This window comes from Gouania willdenowi, chromosome 17 (assembly GCF_900634775.1).
Source record: "Gouania willdenowi chromosome 17, fGouWil2.1, whole genome shotgun sequence".
NCBI classification, from domain to species: Eukaryota; Metazoa; Chordata; class Actinopteri; order Blenniiformes; family Gobiesocidae; genus Gouania; species Gouania willdenowi.
Window position 1 is genome coordinate 27,614,641 of NC_041060.1, and position 18,112 is coordinate 27,632,752.

Genomic DNA, 18,112 nt, shown 5'->3' on the forward strand with positions numbered 1-18,112 from the left:
ATGTTTTCAACAATTGTCCCGGGGGGGCCGGGTCCTCTTTGTGCCATCTTCTGGTGATTGTCTTTTTTGTTGCTGCAAGTAATATCTTCACCAAGTATATATTTTGTCTTTGAATATTTACACCACTCAGGTTTCCTAAACATATAACTGTAAATATGTTTGGTATCCCAGAATGCTTTTAAACTGTCCACAGATATCATCCCAGTAGTATTTTCTCCTGCCCACATTGCCTCCAGCACATCTGTTGTGTACTTGCATAATTACTTTTAGATTTTGGGGTGCCCAAAAAAATCTTATAATGTTTTTCCAGCAAAAGTATTTCCACATAATGGAGCTGGTTGTGGTCTTCTGTTGTGTCTTAAGCCATGCCATCCTCTGCAGATATTTGTATTTCATTTTCCTTCTCTCATTTTTCTTTAATGTAGTATGTGTTTGTTCCTCTGCTTGATTCCAGCCCCTGGTACAGCTCTGAAATTAGAACACTAATGGTTCATGCCCATAAAGACCAGTATATATATGTATATATTTTTTAAAATAATAATAATAATAATTATTATTATTTCTAAGAAAAAAAAAGTATGATAACCTCTCTTCAACATTCTAAATATACTTACTTCTTCAACAGAATCTTTTGGGTACTCATCAATTTTATCAGGTGACACAAAAGGTTTTGAACATACAGTATAATCTTGCTTATTTAGGCTGGGTGAGACGGTAAACGTTCGTGTATGGTTTGGACATTGGATTTTTTGTTCAGAAAAGGAAATCGAAAAAGGAGTGGTTATTTGATTTTCGTTTTTTAATTTAAAAAAACTAAAATTGACATTCAAGGCAATTTTCTTTATCAGGGTTGCAATCTTTTCATGACAGCTATGCATGTTTTATTATTGCAAATAAATAAATGCATTAATTTTATTGCATAATTGTCCAGCCCTCCCTAAGGAAGGGCAAGAAAACTTTATTAAAAGGACAATATAAAATAAGAGAGAACAATGTTACACCTAGGGGAGAGGGAAGGGAACAGGGAAGAGGGAGTCAGTGTAGGACAATGGAAGGGGTGGGGAAGAGTCAACTATTTGAAGGTGAGAGTGAAATGTGATGTTACAGATGTGCATATTGTGTTGTGTAATCAGTTCAGCCAGTGTGGTGCAAGTGTCGAGAAATTGAAGCGGGTGACGCAGCACCCAGCTTAAGTATATTGGCGGTGGCCAGAAAGAGAGGGAAAAGGTGAGTGGTTATACCTAAAACTGATATTTGGAATCAATGTATCAAAATTTAAGCCCAATACGATCTTGCATTCAGCCCAAGGCCATTGTTGAAGTATACAAAACTATGTAATATGGTTTCTCAGCCTTTCCTCTCATGGGAGAAAAGATCAAAAGAAAGTTGGCTCACCTAGGGTCCGGTCATTAGGAAATGATTCACTGACCACTCTGAGAAGCTCAGTTAATAGCTGTCATTGGTGCACTTTGTAACATGTTAAACTGTGACATTAAAGAGGAAACAAGTCTTATTCACCCGCACAGACAATGTGAGGTAGAAAAGTATTTTTTTTTTTTAATTTAGGAATGCAATGTAATATAATATTATATTATAATTATAGTGATGGTATTTTCTATTGCATTATCCTCGAAGAATCAACCCATAGTATTCAGTGAACACTGCCTCTCATCTATGATTCATAGAAACATAGTTGTAACTCTCCGTATTCTGTAGAAGTTCTCAGTAACCAAACCTCTTTCATCATCAAAGCAACGACAAAGGCCTTCTGAGCGCCTGACAGACCTGTCTTTGTCCTCAGGCTTTTCTTTTCTGCCTTCCACTACAACACAGCTGTCAGGCACTGCACTAGCTGCAGACATACCAGGTCTGTCCATCAGAGGCTTCCAGGGTTTGGTGTTATCCCTGCCTGGACATGGCCCACCATTCAAACCTCTCCTTCCATCTCGACCAACATTTTCTGGCACCCCTCCATCCATCCATTCATCCATCCATCCATCCATCCATCCATTCATATTTCATTACAGTGTTAACACACAAGGTCATGTACAGGTGACAGGGAAGGTGGGTCACTGGCAGGGTTGGGGTCAATTACATTTTTCACTTACAATTACATTTTAAATTTCAATTACAGTGGCCAGCAATTTTTCCAATTACAATTAAATTACAATTATTCTTTATCCTCAGAAAGTCAATTACAATTACACTCAAATACTTAAGTTCAATTACAATTATTGAGCCTGAAATAAATAACCTAATAAAAGTTAACCTTTTTTTTACGTTAACTGGTCCTAAATCAGCTTTAAAATACACTAAAAACGTCTATTGTCACCTTGTTAGGATTCCTAATACATGAAAATATAGATTTAAACATTTTTGGCGTGAACATATGAGCCTTTTTTGTGTCAGTATACCCCTAGATTTATTTTTTTTGAATGGTAAAATGTGGGAAAGCTTGATATGAAACATATCTTGCTATTTGTTAAGTACATATGTGTAGAAATATACATCAGCAACCGATCATGACATTTACAATTATAATTGCACCATAATTGAAATTAATTATCAAAAACGCAATTAAAGTTATGATTAACTGCAACCCTGGTCACTGGACTAAGCAATAATTTTACAAAAATGACATAGAAAAGTTCTCATCAAGAGCTCTCTAGTTTTGGTGGCTTTTTGAAATAGTGAGAAATCCAATGGTTTGTTTATACTGGGTGATTTATTTTTGAAAAATTAAAAATAAAGGTTGTTAGACAATTTAGATTTGTGAATGTTACACTTTGGGGGGGATTATCAGGACGATTGATTACGTAATACTTGTTATTTAAAAAAACAAAACAAAATGAAGAGCATGACTTTCAAAAACAAAACAAAAAGTAAAAGCTGCAGTAGATTTTTGAATGAAATGACAAAGTGTTTCCAGAAGGTGGCAGTAGTGAGACATGACCAGAAGAGATGAGTGACAGTTTGTTTTTGATTAAAAGAAGGTTATAATTAGTGTTAAAGTACTTCAATTGTTATAAACGGGGTATCAGGGATGAAGAAGCTTGTATGATATTTATCTCCACTCATTACTGATAATTAATCTGTATGTTGTGACCAGGGCCGACCCTAGACATCTTGGGGCCCTGAGAGGGACACCTTTTGGAGACCCCACACTGTCGATTATGGACAGTTGAGGAACACAAAAGTGGATTCTATTATAAATCAAATTAATTACATCTTTCCCTCTGTAAACATGATATCCATAGTTTACTAACTGCTCCTCTATTTACTGTGTGAATGATCCTCAGTGTTGAACATTTTAAATGACATGAACTCTAATGAACTACTTTCACGTTGAGGGTAAAAAGAAATGTATGTCAACTAAGTTTATACATGCACTGTAAACCTGAACATTCAATGTCATTAAAGAGATTAAAGTTTATATTTAAAGTTATAAAACAGTTCTACTAACTTAATTATGTCAAGTTGGTGTAACATGTACTGTCTTTTATGAGTTACTTTAACTAATATTTTTTGAGTAAATGGAACTACATTTGTTTATAAGTAAGTATAACTTAAAAAACACAACTTAAGTACAGTTTAATAGAATTAAGTAATTACATGCTCAGACTGATAAAAGTTCTGTTGTTTCAAATTGGGATTATTTGAAAATAAACTTCATTCATATAAAACTTTAATTCAACTGCTATCAAAAAGTACAAGTAGCAAATCATCCAACCTTTTAAGTTCTGGAAAATTTTGACTTTGAAGTTAATCAACTTTAAAGATTTGAGGCAATCAATTACCTCTTTTTTTTAGTTGTGGTAATTTATTTGGGTTTACAATGCAGTCTAGACTGTATAAACTTATAGTTGATTAATCCATTTAAATGACTTTAATAGCCTCTGGAACAAACTTTGTCCCCTTGGTGTGGCAGTTTATCAGTGAACATTGCAGTTATTGTCTGCATGGAGGTAATGGGTCATCTATTAAACAGCAGGAAACGCACAAAGCAAACACTGTGCATGTGAAAGCTGTCAGAGCTCACACTGACTCTGTGTCGCCATGGGTCTGTTAGCGTCTAAGCCCCCAGAAGCTCATGTCCTCCTCCTGGGTCTGGACAACGCTGGGAAGTCCACTCTGCTCTACAAACTGAAGCACAACGCCAGCGTCAGCACCGTCCCGACCATCGGCTTTAATGTGGAAATGTTTGAAGCGAAAAAGAACCGCAAGAACATCTCTGTGACAGTCTGGGACGTGGGCGGGCAGAATAAGATGCGTGAACACTGGGATGCGTTCCACCACAGCGCGGCGGCGGTGGTGTGGGTGCTGGACAGCTCGGACCGGGAGCGACTGGACGAGGCTCGGACGGAGCTGGAGAACACCCTGAGGAGCGAACAGCTGCGGGGCCGACCGCTCATCCTGCTGGCCAACAAACAGGACGTGAACGGAGCTCTGACCGGCACGGAGATCAAGGACTGCTTCAACCTGAGGAAGATCTGCTCCAGTCGGGACTGGTTCGTCCAGCCTTGTTCTGGATCGACGGGGGTTGGAGTGGACGAGGCCTTCAGGAAAGTGGTTCAAATGGCCAAACCTCCTTCAGAGTCTGGTGCAGTCAAAGACAATTTTAGGGAAACAGTGCAAAGAGTCAAAACGTTAAGAAAACATTGATTTATGGGTGTTTATAGTTGGAAACGTCATTAGAAATCACATTGTATATAAGGCCAGGGGTCACCAACCTTCCTGTAACTATAAGCTATACTTCAGTTCATACTATACTTAATATTCCGAAGGGCAAATTTATGTTCATGGTTTCACTTTAATCAGAGGGTTAGATAATAAAAAAGTCTTCTTTATTACCAGGCACTTAAACAAGTAGGAAATGTTCAAGTTTCAACATGCAACACTTTATTTATCCTAATTTATGCAGTTTCATTGTCATTACATTTCACAGAACATTATCATCCTACTATTTTATTACCTACTAACAAACAACTTTCAACCAATCATTTAACATAACATTTGTAAAATGCAACAATTGTGTCATATTTTTGCAAATATATCTTATATCATATTATATAACATACTACAACCTTTACACCAAATCTGCAGCACTTAAAATCAGTTGTCACAATGTTTCAGTCAAAGTAAACATTTAAAGATGGTGATTTAATACTAAAATGTTATCTTGTGAAGCGGTATTTAACTTAAGTACATCTGTCATTATGGTATCTTTGTGAGTTTGAATCATAGAAAGTTAATCAGATTTTAGATGGAGCTCATTAGTGACTAGAGGTTCTGAGGGCACCTCACATGGTCCATGGGCTACCTGGTGACCCCTGTTAATTTGATTTTATGTTTGCCATTGCTGTTTTGTTGATTTTAAAATAATCACATCAAAGTCCAAACTGTAACTATAAAACAATGAACTCATTCTGATCATTTTGCCAACTCACTGAAATTAAATTTGATCTGAACAAACATGATAAAGACATCATACTGAATAATGACCTGCATGGATTCATTGTGACACATCAAACGTGCTAAATATTTCCTTTTTTTATTTTTTTTTTTATTTACGGAACTATGGGTCCTGATCTTAAACGGGTCCATTTTTTAATGGATGGTAGTCATTTAAATCAGGCTTAAGTACAAGGTTTTTTTTATTTGATTTTTGGCTAAAACGGTTTGGATTTTTAAGTAGTATAAAAAACATAAATTTGATGCAATATTCCGTATAGTTTTGTTTTTTTTAATAGTTCATTTATGCCGCATGTTCAGGTGCAGAAAGAAAGAAAAAAAAAAATCACCAAAGTGCAAACCTTTTATCTGCTTTCATTTCATGGTAAATTCTGAGGCAAATGATGACGATGATAGGCCAACAAACACGTTTCATCAATAGTCCATTTGTACAGTAATCCGTGTGAACATGAAGAAAACATTAGGGTGCGTCAGGGATTGAAGAAATAAGGCCATTATTGTTCAAATAATACGTTAAGCCATAAAAGGAATAAAACACAAGTAAACGTCCAGTGGAGATTCCTGTGCTTATCAAATATGAAGAATATATAAAACAGGATAGAAATAAATAGACGGAACATCCAATCGCAGTCAGGATCGTCCTCTGTTTCCACTCCGCATCGTCTCTTCATATGTCGGGAGACGTTTGCAGTCCTCGTAGGCGGGCAGCCGAGCTCCAGGCCCGGGGTCCACAGAGGGGACCGGGGTGCAGCTCTCCATCAGCATCTCCTGGGACGCGGTGACCGCAGGCTGTCCGCTCTGTGCCGGGCTCCACTGGCTGGACCTGGTGCACAGAATCCTCTGGACAAAGTATCCCACGGCAAAGAGGAGCAGCATGATGAGGACCCCCGAAAGTTTCCGGGTCACCATAGCGATGTTGTAATAAGTGTTATCCATAAATTGTCTGCAACAGGTAACAGCGGTGGTGTCGTTGCCCTGCGCGCAGCAGACCTGGTCATCCCGGCAAATGTCCCGACCACATCTCCGGATGGAGTAAACAACAACAACACCGGAGTGACCGAGGAGGCACATGATGAACACACAGCGTGTAAATGAAAACATTATGGGTTTAAAGGTGAACCACCAAACAGTCCTAGTTCTACAATGTGAGCCAAGATCTTTTTTTCAAGCCAGGATGAGACGCTGACAAATGCTGCGTGACGTAGAGCAGGGGTTCTCAACCTTGGGGTCGGAACCCCATTTGGAGCCAGATGCCTTAAAAAAAAAAAAAAAAACTAAGAATATGTTTTGAACAATTTCAGCCAATTTTTACTTTTATTTTTAATTTGAACCTATTGCCATCACTTTTTCTTGCCATATTTTTGCACCTTTAAATGTATTTTTGCTACATTACTCCAATTTCTGACACTTCTAACAACAACAATACTACTACTAATAATAATATTAATACATTTTATTTGTATTGCACTTCACACATGAAAAAACATGTCCAAGTGCTACAGATAAAAACACAAAACAGCAAAAACAGCAAGAAACATTAAGCAAATGCAATACAAAATAAGTGGGTTTTTAGTTTGTTTCTAAAAGCCTCAACAGACTGTGGCACCCTAAGGTGGTTGGGGAGGGCATTCCACAGCCAAGGCACAACCACCTGACAAATTTTAATGCATTTTCTTTCCACTTTAAATACATTTTCTGCACTAATAAACTCTTTCCACAGCTTTCCCTATACCTAATGTCACATGTGTTGCCCCATTATTGTCACTTTTAACCTCTTTTGACCATATTTAATACACAGTTTTGCCAATTTAAACACATTCGCAATTTGCCCGTTAATTGCCAGTATAGACAGATAGCTAGCTTTTTTTCAGATTTGGGCTATATGTAAACTAATTGTACCAATATTGACACTATGATGAATCCTTTTTATAACTTTTTCTATCAATTTTGGCCCACTATAATTTGCAACTTTTAACCAATTTCTGTGGTTTTTAAAATTCCATTTCACCACCTTCGCCACCATTTTTGGTCACTTTCAACCCATTTTATTTCTGATTAAAAAATGATTTACATCTTTAAGATGACTACATACTATGGCACAAATAATACTAAATGTCCTGGATAACAGTGCAGGATGTTATTCAGATAAACAAATGTGGTTATCACAGATTCAGAGATCAATGGACCATCATTTTGTGACTTTATGGATGAGCCCATAAAGCTCTCTCCTTTATTTCTCCTTATAGAAGGTCCTGTCTCCACATGACTGTTCTTCAATGTTCATGTCTGTGTTCAACCACCTTCAGCTACAGTCTCTGGAACCTTTATTTCGGGGGTTGCGGGCTGAAAATTTTGAGAACCACTGACGTAGCGAAACCCTCGCCATAATTAACCTACCACATGCACAAAGAACACAATACAAGTAAAGCTGTGTTTGTGTAGGTACAATAACAGTAAACAATGTATATTTGGACACTATTTGATATAGGCCTATATTCTTGTCTTAGTGCTTCTATTGTTTTTCTGAGTGCCTCTGATTTATTATGCACTCACTTATCGATGAGGTCCAGCAAGTAGTAAACAAAGTATAGCTCATGACACAATGAGCCAATTCATTTGACACAAGCAGGCACCATGGTGGTTGGAAACAGAGAGAAATTACTGGGGGTGGGGGGTTGCATGCAGCTCAGGGGACTGCTGGTCACTGTCCAGCCTGCTGAAAAAGCCACCCCAAACGGCTTCAATGGAGCTGGAACACAATTTCCTTTTTCCATTTGCAGCATTATTCCTTGTAGGGTCGAACTGGGTCATAGCTTAAAAGGCTGTGGTTGGGCAGAGGATGCCCATTTAGTCTGATCAGTTTATTTGACGCAAAGTGCTGCCTGTCAGCAAGGACGTTTTCCTGCTTAAAACCAGATAAAAGCATTTGAGAAAGCATTTCCAGACAATCAGTTATGTCATTTGATTCAGACAACTACAAATTTAGCCGAGTCACAAATCACGTTGGTTGTGATATTGTTTTACCAGTCCCTTACTGGACTTTGTATGCAGGACAAATTATTTCCTGCTGGTTCCTGTATACAGCCTTTGTCAGTAATCAATAATATGACTAGATGAGTAGTTTGTGGGTAGTAATGGAAGGGAGTGCTCTAATAGCAGGGCTGTCTATCGCCTATTAAAAAAGAGCTAGTCATGTGTAATGAATCTTTTAAAATGTATTGTGTGCTTTGTATTTCAATTAAACTACACATCTTTTTGAGAAAGAAATGCTATATAAAATTTATGTATTATTACATCAGGTTTTTCAGTACAAATCCTTGTAATTCTTATTTAACCTTATATTTTGAACAATTAAGATGCTTTTCTCTCCATCGATTCTGTCTAAATATGCCCAGTTGAATCGTGGTCTGCACTTCAAGCCAATTTAGTTGTTAAAATGTTCTACAATTATATACTCAACATCTATTTTCTATGGCACTTTACCGTGTCAAGCACCTAAAAAAACAACTTATCCACAATGGCCCTGGAGCAGCACTTTAACATCTGTTTTCTGAACAGTAAATGAGATTTGTAACTTCTGAACACAAAGTTCAAAAGATTTTTCCGATAGCAATCTTTGCTAAAAAATAGATTTTACTGTGTTTATTTTCTTGGCCTGTACTATGAAGCTTGATTTTCCTCTTATCGCACCAATTTCCAGGATTTAATTGGTGTGTCCTGTACTACGACGAACCTGGACGGGACCAAGTGCTGGAAAAGATCTTAAGCGAATACTAAAGTCCCACCTCCTGACCAATCAGCTTTCTTGGTAAATGATCTGCCCATTGTTCCAAGATCCTGGTTGGAGCAGATCTGACAGCTGTGTTTAGGAAAGGAAGATTGAGGCTGATCTACAGTCAGCTGATGATGGCTGCTCTCTGTATATGCAGAGGGATCATTCATTCTTTCATCACTGTTGCTATTGTAACATGGATGCTGCTTTGTGTCATCTTTTCTGTCTGATTCTGTCACTTTGTGATTCTGTTATGAAGGTTAATGTGAGCTTTCAATGCACACTTGATGGAAGGTACCAATAAACTGAATGAATTGAAAAAAAAGAAAAAGTATTTCTTCCATGCACTACAGTGATACTGACAGCCTCAGCAGAAACATGCTACAATTGCGCTGCTGTTCAAACACCCCTGTGAAATAATATAAACTTTAGACAATAAAAGATGTCCACCTTATGGAGGCTGGCTGAACGGTATATACTAAATGTAGCCTGTCCCTTACAGAGTTCACCGAATTATCGCAACAAAACAATGTGTCCTCATCCCAGTGTGTGTGATAAATTACTACCTGGATAGAAACATATCTGTGCTGTTATAAAGTGCAACTGTTCAGAACACAGTCCATTTACCATCTGATGAATTAATAGTGTAACTTCGCGTTTTTACATGCCAACGGTGTTAGCAGCTTTCTACCTGCATTCTTTCCTTCCTGCAACATTGTGCTGTTTTTAAGCTTTATTATAGATTTTTTATGAATTATTCCTCAATTGTGACATAATTTGTTCTGCTCAGGTTCAAGTGTTTGGTCCGATGCTGCAATCTCCACCCCTTTCACGTGAAGGCGCATGTTACCTAGGCTGAAAACACCTAAGTTAAGTGCACATATTGAGGACCTGCTTCCAGTACAGCTGCTTAGTGATGGTGAATGTTTAGTTAGGTGAAGCCAACATTTTTTATTTTTTAAACACTTGTCACTGACATGGATTTTTGAAAAAATAAAACAAAACACATTTTTATTGTAAAAAATTTAATGGGCATTTGAAATTTGTCAGAAACCTCCATTTTCAGAAAATATTAGTCAAAGTATTGGTCCCCTTGACTTCTAATCTTCATTGCAAATGGGTGCAAGTTGCAGTAGAATCTGAACTCAAGGAGTTTGGCATTCAAAATAAGTTTTTATTCAATCGATGACAATTTTTTCTTGGAATCCAAAATCCTCGACAGAAAGTATTTGGATGGCAGCACAACAACTGGTCCTAATTGAACTGTTTGCTCTGTAAAACAAAACAGTACAAATTAAGATTGAATGATCAAGTAAAAAAAATACTTTTTTTTTTTTTTTTTACTTCAAAAACAATAGCTTAGCGGATCCATAATGAGAATAAAAATAAATAACTCAGTGACATTTTGTACTTACTAGCTTGGTTGTCAGTTTCCCGTTTCATGAATTTAGGAGACAATTTTGTGATTTGCTCATGTTCGTTCTGTTGAATTCCTGGACGATAACGAACATAGGTTGCTGGATGCTGCCCAGGTCGGTTTAACATACTACTTTGTAAGTTGGTGATGGGTCGTGCAGTAGTTTGGGGAACTTTTGAGAATAAATACTCCTCATGCAAGTGGGAGTCACCACAGCTCCGACATGCCTGGTTATTTCCATCAACCGACTGCCATCTGGATAACATTACATAATATACAACACAATTACAGAAATTACAGTTAATCATTTTAGTTGTAACAATGTTTGAAAAGAAACCACATACAGAGTCCAGTGCATGTGTGCCCTTGAAGGTTTTTCCAAATCTCTGCCAGTGTAGGTTACTTTGCCATTGCCCTCGTGTTAATTCCCAGATACTTACAGTCAGGTGCCTGACCATCAGCACCTGTGGGAATCAGCCCTCTAAGCAGGGTTTGTTTTTGTTTGGTTTTTTTACACTTTTGCAGGACATTATTTTGTTTAAAGCTCAGTGCCCAGATCACCAGGCTTGATGCTGGTGTCAGCAACTGAACACTTTTTCTCAGCAATGTGTCCAGATTGTGTTAATGGAAATTTATACAAAAGAACCCCCCAAAAAACAAACAAAACAACCAAAAACCCAAATCCAAAGACATTAAAATCTAAAAACTAAAACATCACACTTGTTTTATATGACTCAGCAATATGAAAACTGCTTCCTTATTGGAAGGGGAAACTAGTGACAATCCTACAGTCTGGGAACAAACTCTCACAGATGAAATTGCACTCCTGACAGAATAAAGAAAAAAATAACAGTTAACCTCATGAAGGATGACTAACATAACCACACCAGCTGATTTATGACAGACGGGTGAAAAAAAGGATACAATCTCACAGCAGTGTGTGATAAAGCTGTGAGCGCCATGAAGATTATTCTAGACTGTGTATGGCTCGTTCACATATTACTGAGGTTCCCATTTGTTAAAAATCCAAAAAGTCTTGATTCATAATACATTTAAAAAAAATTACTATACACTCAAAGCAAATAAGTTTACCAAAGGCATAAAACTTGGTGCATTTTCCATTGTTCATCCTACAAATGTACATGTAGGCATCATTGTTCTATCATGGACAAACGAGAACTGTTCAAAATTAAAAATGTAATGTTAGTTTCATACCCGTTTTCAACCAAAGAGCAGGCCTTGTTTTGTGAGCCAACGGTCATGGTGACTGGAACAGCCTTCACTGCACAGGTTATGTAGACCTATTAAAGAGATTAAGTCAGGAGAACAAATATAAGTCATCAAAATACAAGCAGTATTTTTCATCAAAATCAGGTTTATATGACCAAAAGTTCATCATTAAGGAAAATGTTAAGAATCTGAGCCAAGATTTGACACTTAAAGCTGATATCCGGAGTTTGAGAAACATCTCGATGTCCCGCTCTTAACAGCTCCACTTCCTCTCCCAATCTACCAGAAGCCACGCCTCTACTTTTCTGCATGTGCATCACGGACCATAAGGTTGCATTGATAAAGGTCATTGGGTCAGGTAAAAGCCAAAATCATATTTACCTGTTTGCTGTTGTGACGCGCGGCCTTGTTTACATGCGCAGTTCCGCGTTCACTTTGACAGTCTCAAAAACAGGAAGTCGAAGCCTATTGGCTGTGCGATCATGGCGCTTGTTTCCATTTGTATAAGGGTCTATAGGACGAAGGTGGGACTTATATACATTAATATATATGAATGGCCAACGTGAAAGTGATCTGTTTACCTAATGACAGTATCAGACCTGGCTGACAAAATCTTGCAAATTGTTGCAGATTACCCACATTTGAAAAATGTTGTGATTAATGTGACTGGATTAAATTATTTAGTCAAGGAGGAGTCTGAGGTGTTAAAGCAGGATTACACCCATCTGCTAAAAACTGAGCTGTCTGCAGTATTACAGACGGACACGTTTCTGGCGGATGTTTTTAACCCACCAGAACAGTTAAGAACAAGAAGACATCGAAATGTGTATGAAAGTAAGTGAAAGTTGATTAGGATACTCTTATATTTTTCATATCAGGCAATCATATCATAATACCCGTCCGTCTGTAATACCGGTCCGTCGGAAACACTTCCGTTGTGGCCGGTTTGCATTCGTGTTGTGACCTGTTTCTGTAAATGCATTCACCTGACACTTCCCAGCCACCGTAGCCTTGGGTATGAAATGGGCTGCGCATGCAGCATTAGACTTCCTCATAAAACTGTCAATCAATGCTCACTGAGGGTTGTGATGGGAAGAAACCCTTCTCCCTCTCAGCTTTCATAGGAGGGGTGGGGCCAAAAGTGATGACACAGGAGAATCTAAAGAATTTGTTTCAGCCAATAGCGAAATTCCATTGTAATAGCCGGCGTTCATCTCTTAGTGACCAGTATATTTGACATTTTACAACTAAATACGCAAAATTAAAATACTTTTCCTAAAATGTGAAGAGTGGGACTAGGATTAATAAACAGCAATACTTAATACCCAAATACACATGTATTCAGCAGAAAAAAGTGAGTTTGGGGTTTAGGTACGCTTTAATCTCAGTCATGCAAATTGCCTAGAATCAAACTTCGCACTGTGGGCATGTTCCATAAGAAAATAATAAAAAAAAATATCCAATAAATATACCAAATAGGAAAAATCAAAGACCATCTAAACATTTATACATGGTAATTAGATTGTAGGAAAATCTGGTATTTTACAGAAAAGACTAAATATAGTGACAGCTAAGGTCCACTGGTGTGTTGTGTATAATATCCATTTGTTTAAAGCCAAAAAGTATATATAAAATATTACATTACAAAAATGCCTGATTAACAAACCTCATTTTGAAATTCCTGGTAGAACCTAAAAGCTTCCAGCTCAAATCTCAACTTGTAGTCTTCAACTCTTGGTAGAAATCGTGAGTTTGAGTTTGTCATGTAAGAATCTGAAAGACACCTAAATGAGGAGAAAGACGCTTAAACTACTAAAGCTGATGTCACTTGATTTAGAGAGGAATTGTATTTTCCGCTCACCCGTGGTTTTCAATGAAGTTGTATCTTATTGGTGCTTCAGCATCAGAAGTTGCAGTGGCCACACAGCTATCAACATACACTCGGAGGGGCATGTGGTTGGCAATGATGACAGACACTTCAATGTGGAAGAGGTCACCAAGGAAGTAAGCATTTGATCCTCTCTCATACTGCCAATCATCTGCAAAAGTGAGGAGGAAAAAAATGAAACAATCTTTAGTCAACACCAACACCACGCGTATTAAAAAGGGAAGCATATGGAGCTTTGCAGGGATAGAAAGTAACATTGTGAACTCTTACCAGACATGAGTCGCATTGCAAAGACCAACTCATCATCTCCAGACAATGTGGAGACAAATGACTCCCAGGTGGGCTCCACGGAAACACCATCTAAAGAATATTTTCTGCGTAGAGGAACAGAGCAGGATTTCCGTGGTGCTTATCAATTAGTTGGGGATCTGCAAACTTAACTAAAAAGTGCACTAGTGTATACATTCCATCAAATACCAGCACTTTGTTGCATTACCCATTTTACATGTGATACTTTGGTTGTAAAGCCCCTGCTCTTAATTCAGATTTACCCACTTCTTCAAATTGCACACAGCCAAAAACCAGGATAATGAAATTCTTATTTTTACTTAATGAAAATTTCTCTCCCACACAGATCTGAAGTTGCAAGAATAACCCAGTATACTGAACAGATGATTTAGCAAACCGAAAAAAATTGGTTTAACTAACAAAATATTTAATCTGTACTTCCAAATAGAGTTGGGTGATATATTGAGTTTCAAGACAGTTTTTTTTTAATTTTGGGGATATAAAGAAATTAAAATTATTGTCTATATCGATATATATTTTATGGGTTATGTTGTTTTAAAAACACTTGTTTTAGGAGATGCTGCTTTCACTACCTCTCAGAACAGTATGAAAAGCACTCACACGTGCTGTCCCTTAGAGAAGAAAAAAAAAAAAAAGTGGCACACATTGTACAGCTGTTCGTTAATGAATGTGCCTGTGTTGCATTTGGATCATCAAATTTAACTCAGAATTGACATTCCAGTCAGGCTTCATTTGGAATAAAATTATCGAGATAAATTTCCTCCAATCACAGCCCTCAGTGAGTATTGATTGACAGCCTCACCAAGGATGTCTCATATTGCGTGCATTCCTGTGGTGATGTTTTTGCCTGTGCTTCTATAAAGAGCAGATTGCGCGCTAATCAAAGCGTTCATGAAGTTGTGTGTGTATTTACAGACACATCTATGCTATGTGTGTATTCCCGTCTGTCTCTGCGTGTGCGAGAGGGGGTGGGAAAGCAGGGCTGTTTGCCCTTGAGTGGTGTCTGTAAGGCTGTGTGTGAGCTTCACGACGTGATTGCGTGTGCTGTGGTTGTAGTGACACATCTCAGCTTATGAACTCGCTATGTGTGTGTATACAGACCATAGACTGTAAAAAAGACATTTGTGTCTTTCTTTGTGCACAACGCTGGGCAGCCAGAGTAAGCGTGTCATACTGCTACAGCAGTAATGCTCATGAGCAAGGCATTTTTTTTTAAATTTCTCTCCTAGTGGCAGCTCAGCAGAAAGCAGGGGTTTGGTTACTCTTTAAAGCTGATATCCAGAGTTTGAGATCTACAAGTTTATGTATGATTGTTTTGAAATGTGAGAAAATATCTAACTAGTCTTTTACTATGGTCCACATGAATGTATACGAGTCCCTCCTTCATCCTATAGACCCCTATACAAATGGAAACAATTGCTGAGTGCACCCAGCCAATAGGCTTCGATTTCCTATTTTTGAGACCGTCAATCAAAGTGAATGTGGAACTGTGCACGGAAACAAGGCCTCTGTCAGGTAAATATGATTTTGGCTCTTACCTGACCCATAGACCTATATTAATGCGACCTGACCCTGCAGAAAAGTAGAGGCGTGGCTTCTGGTAAATTACAGAGGCAGGGGGAGGAATTGGAGCTGTTGAGGGCGGGACATTGAGACGTCCTCTCAGAAACTCCGGATGGTAAATGGTAAATGGACTCGATTTATATAGCGCTTTATCACCACACTGAAGCAGTCTCAAAGCGCTTTACACATCAGCTCATTCACCCAATCACTCTCACATTCACACACCAGTGGGACAGGACTGCCATGCAAGGCGCTAGTCGACCACTGGGAGCAACTTAGGGTTCAGTGTCTTGCCCAAGGACACTTCGACACATAGTCAGGTACTGGGATCGAACCCCCAACCTCTCGATCAGAGGACGACCCACTACCACCTGAGCCACGGTCGCCCCGGATATCAGTTTTAAAAACCAGACAACCATCCAACAAAGGGAACCAGTACAAATTCTTTCACCAGATCCACACAAAGTTTCCACAAACACATTGACAGATGTTCCTGCCAGCAACAATTATGAACCGGAACCTCCACTAAAGCTAACTAAGCTAAACTCACCCACCGACACATAAGAGACTGGACAAAGAGCTAATGCTAACCACTCTATATAAGGAACAGTTTAAGTAAAAAGTGCACAGCGTTTATGGCCAGATTAACACTTGCATGGAAGGATAAAAGCTAACATGTCAGATGCTGTGTGAAATAAATGTTATCATTAAACTAATGTCACTATTCAGTATTAATTTATCTGAAGTTGTGAAATGCAATATTTTTTTATTTTTTTTATCATATATTCACAAGATACAGCTGGTCCCATTAGACAGTAATGTAGCTATTATTACACCCAAATATCCTGCAGTATTAAATCATGAAGCTTGATCTGGTTTAATTATAGGAAATCAGAGAGATATTGATTAACCATAACTTTATGCAACTCATTATCAGATATAAAATAAACAATTCAGCAGTAGAAAAACACTATTGGAGTTATTTTTTTGATTTTCATGTGCTTTTATTTATAATGAAAATAAATTCATTTTAACTGAGGAAATAAATGAATTGCATATAATAACACATGCACAAATATATTCCATAAAATATCAGCCCATGAACTGTTTAGCAGCTATTGTAGCTTTTTTTTATACACACACACACACACACACACACACACACACACACACACACACACACACACACACACACACACACACACACACACACACACACACACGTGTGTCTAGTGTTGATGTACGCAAAATAATTTGTGTTTGTAAGGACCCTTTTTATACATTAAGTTGGGAATTGTTTTATTTATTTGTCATAATTGTGATAAATAAATGTATCTGGATTTTTTTTTTTTTTTTTTTTTTTTTTGGGTCTATATCGCCCATCTCTACTGGTAACCCACTATATGGGGATGGAAGGTGATTACCAGTGGGTTACACCAGTTCCGGTTTGAGACATTATTTCAGGACTTACTTTTCATAGTGACATTCAAGTGGAATAGTGGCTCCATCCAGTCTGATTAAACTACTGGAGCTGGGTTCAGGTGAGTAGACCAGAACAGTGGAATAAATGATAGTTTCCTCTGTTGACTATAAAAACACATGTAGGTCTGTGTAAGATATCTGTAGTCCATGCATGGAAACATATTCAAGAACAACATGATTCCACTTACTGAGAGCTTCATTCCACAGTCCATCAAATGGCTGCTGAGGGTGAACTCCTTGTCTCCTGACTGTTCTGCTCCACAGCCCCCCCTCAGGCCCTCTGACCCCAGCCGCAGATGTCTGCCGTCCACATGGATGCCTGAGAGAAACATGTCAGCCTGCACTACGACCTCCATAGCATCAGGATGGCACTTGACCTCAATTGGCCGAGGTTCCTCTCTGCTCTCTGCGGCCTGGTGCTGTTTTTCTGGAGCCCACGGTGCTCTGCTGTAATGTCTGTCAGGAACCAGAGGATTCCCCCCACTGGACAACAACCGACTCTCCGTGAAAGCGGACACCGAACCAAACACTAAAATCAACAGTGATACAAGTCGCTGCCAGATGTGATCCATTCTTAGGTTTGCAAGAAGTGACCCGACTGAACAAGAACCGCTAGAAAAATATCCTCACAGCTGCAGGTGATTGGAGCTCAAACACACCTGTGAGGCAGTCTGATTGTCCCTGGCTTCATGATGACATCATGGCTTTGGAGGATAGATTAGAGATGGATTATGGAGCGCCGACTGTAAAGTTATGCATGTTAAAATAAACAGCAACTTTTTAGCATCAAACCATGTTACTTCTGACCAGATTTACAGCAATATTTGTGATTTTTTTTTTCCTCGTAAAAATATAATGTAAATGTTAAATCTAAATCTAAATGTTCAATCCAAATCTAAATGCTAAATATAAAGGTTAATTGTAAATCAAAAGGTTAAATCTAAATATAAATGGTAAAATTAAAAATGTTAAAGGTATT

The 18,112-nt window shown here is 38.2% G+C and overlaps 4 protein-coding genes across 6 annotated transcripts in view; 2 read left to right on the plus strand and 2 right to left on the minus strand.

The window, feature by feature from the left end:
- The window catches only part of ppm1la (protein phosphatase, Mg2+/Mn2+ dependent, 1La), a 39,409-nt gene extending 22,532 nt beyond the window's left edge, over positions 1-16,877 (plus strand). The window contains exon 5 of one of the 3 annotated variants that reach the window (XR_003675928.1): positions 16,822-16,877. The gene's annotated coding sequence lies outside the window, so the exon portion shown is untranslated. Of the gene's footprint in view, positions 1-16,786 lie in introns of all 3 variants that reach the window. The other 2 variants (XR_003675927.1, XR_003675926.1) reach the window with 2 other exon arrangements.
- arl14 (ADP-ribosylation factor-like 14) lies at positions 4,011-5,463 on the plus strand. Its single transcript, XM_028472312.1, has one exon. The coding sequence runs from the start codon at positions 4,057-4,059 to the stop codon at positions 4,660-4,662; it is 606 nt and encodes a 201-aa protein (XP_028328113.1). The 5' UTR covers positions 4,011-4,056; the 3' UTR covers positions 4,663-5,463.
- On the minus strand, positions 5,161-6,647 carry LOC114478945 (uncharacterized membrane protein C3orf80 homolog). The gene has a single exon (XM_028472317.1). It carries the CDS (start codon positions 6,571-6,573, stop codon positions 6,103-6,105), a length of 471 nt encoding a protein of 156 aa, XP_028328118.1. The 5' UTR covers positions 6,574-6,647; the 3' UTR covers positions 5,161-6,102.
- On the minus strand, positions 9,195-17,741 carry LOC114478805 (zona pellucida sperm-binding protein 3-like). The gene is made up of 8 exons (XM_028472087.1): positions 17,322-17,741; positions 17,123-17,238; positions 14,050-14,153; positions 13,753-13,930; positions 13,558-13,675; positions 11,877-11,962; positions 10,660-10,916; positions 9,195-9,205 (listed from the first exon to the last, which is right to left on the minus strand). Exons 1-8 carry the CDS (start codon positions 17,703-17,705, stop codon positions 9,195-9,197), a joined length of 1,254 nt encoding a protein of 417 aa, XP_028327888.1. The 5' UTR covers positions 17,706-17,741.
- Positions 17,742-18,112: the final 371 nt, after the last annotated feature.

Coding starts and splice junctions, on each gene's coding strand:
- LOC114478945 (XM_028472317.1), bottom strand. CDS start 6,573: ATGTTTTCATTTACACGCTGTGTGTTCATCATGTGCCTCCTCGGTCAC.
- LOC114478805 (XM_028472087.1), bottom strand. CDS start 17,705: ATGGATCACATCTGGCAGCGACTTGTATCACTGTTGATTTTAGTGTTT. Junction 14,154..17,122: donor CTTGAATGTCACTATGAAAA/GTAAGTCCTGAA, acceptor TCCTCTACGCAG/AAAATATTCTTTAGATGGTG. Junction 13,676..13,752: donor AACTTCATTGAAAACCACGG/GTGAGCGGAAAA, acceptor CTCCTCATTTAG/GTGTCTTTCAGATTCTTACA.
- arl14 (XM_028472312.1), top strand. CDS start 4,057: ATGGGTCTGTTAGCGTCTAAGCCCCCAGAAGCTCATGTCCTCCTCCTG.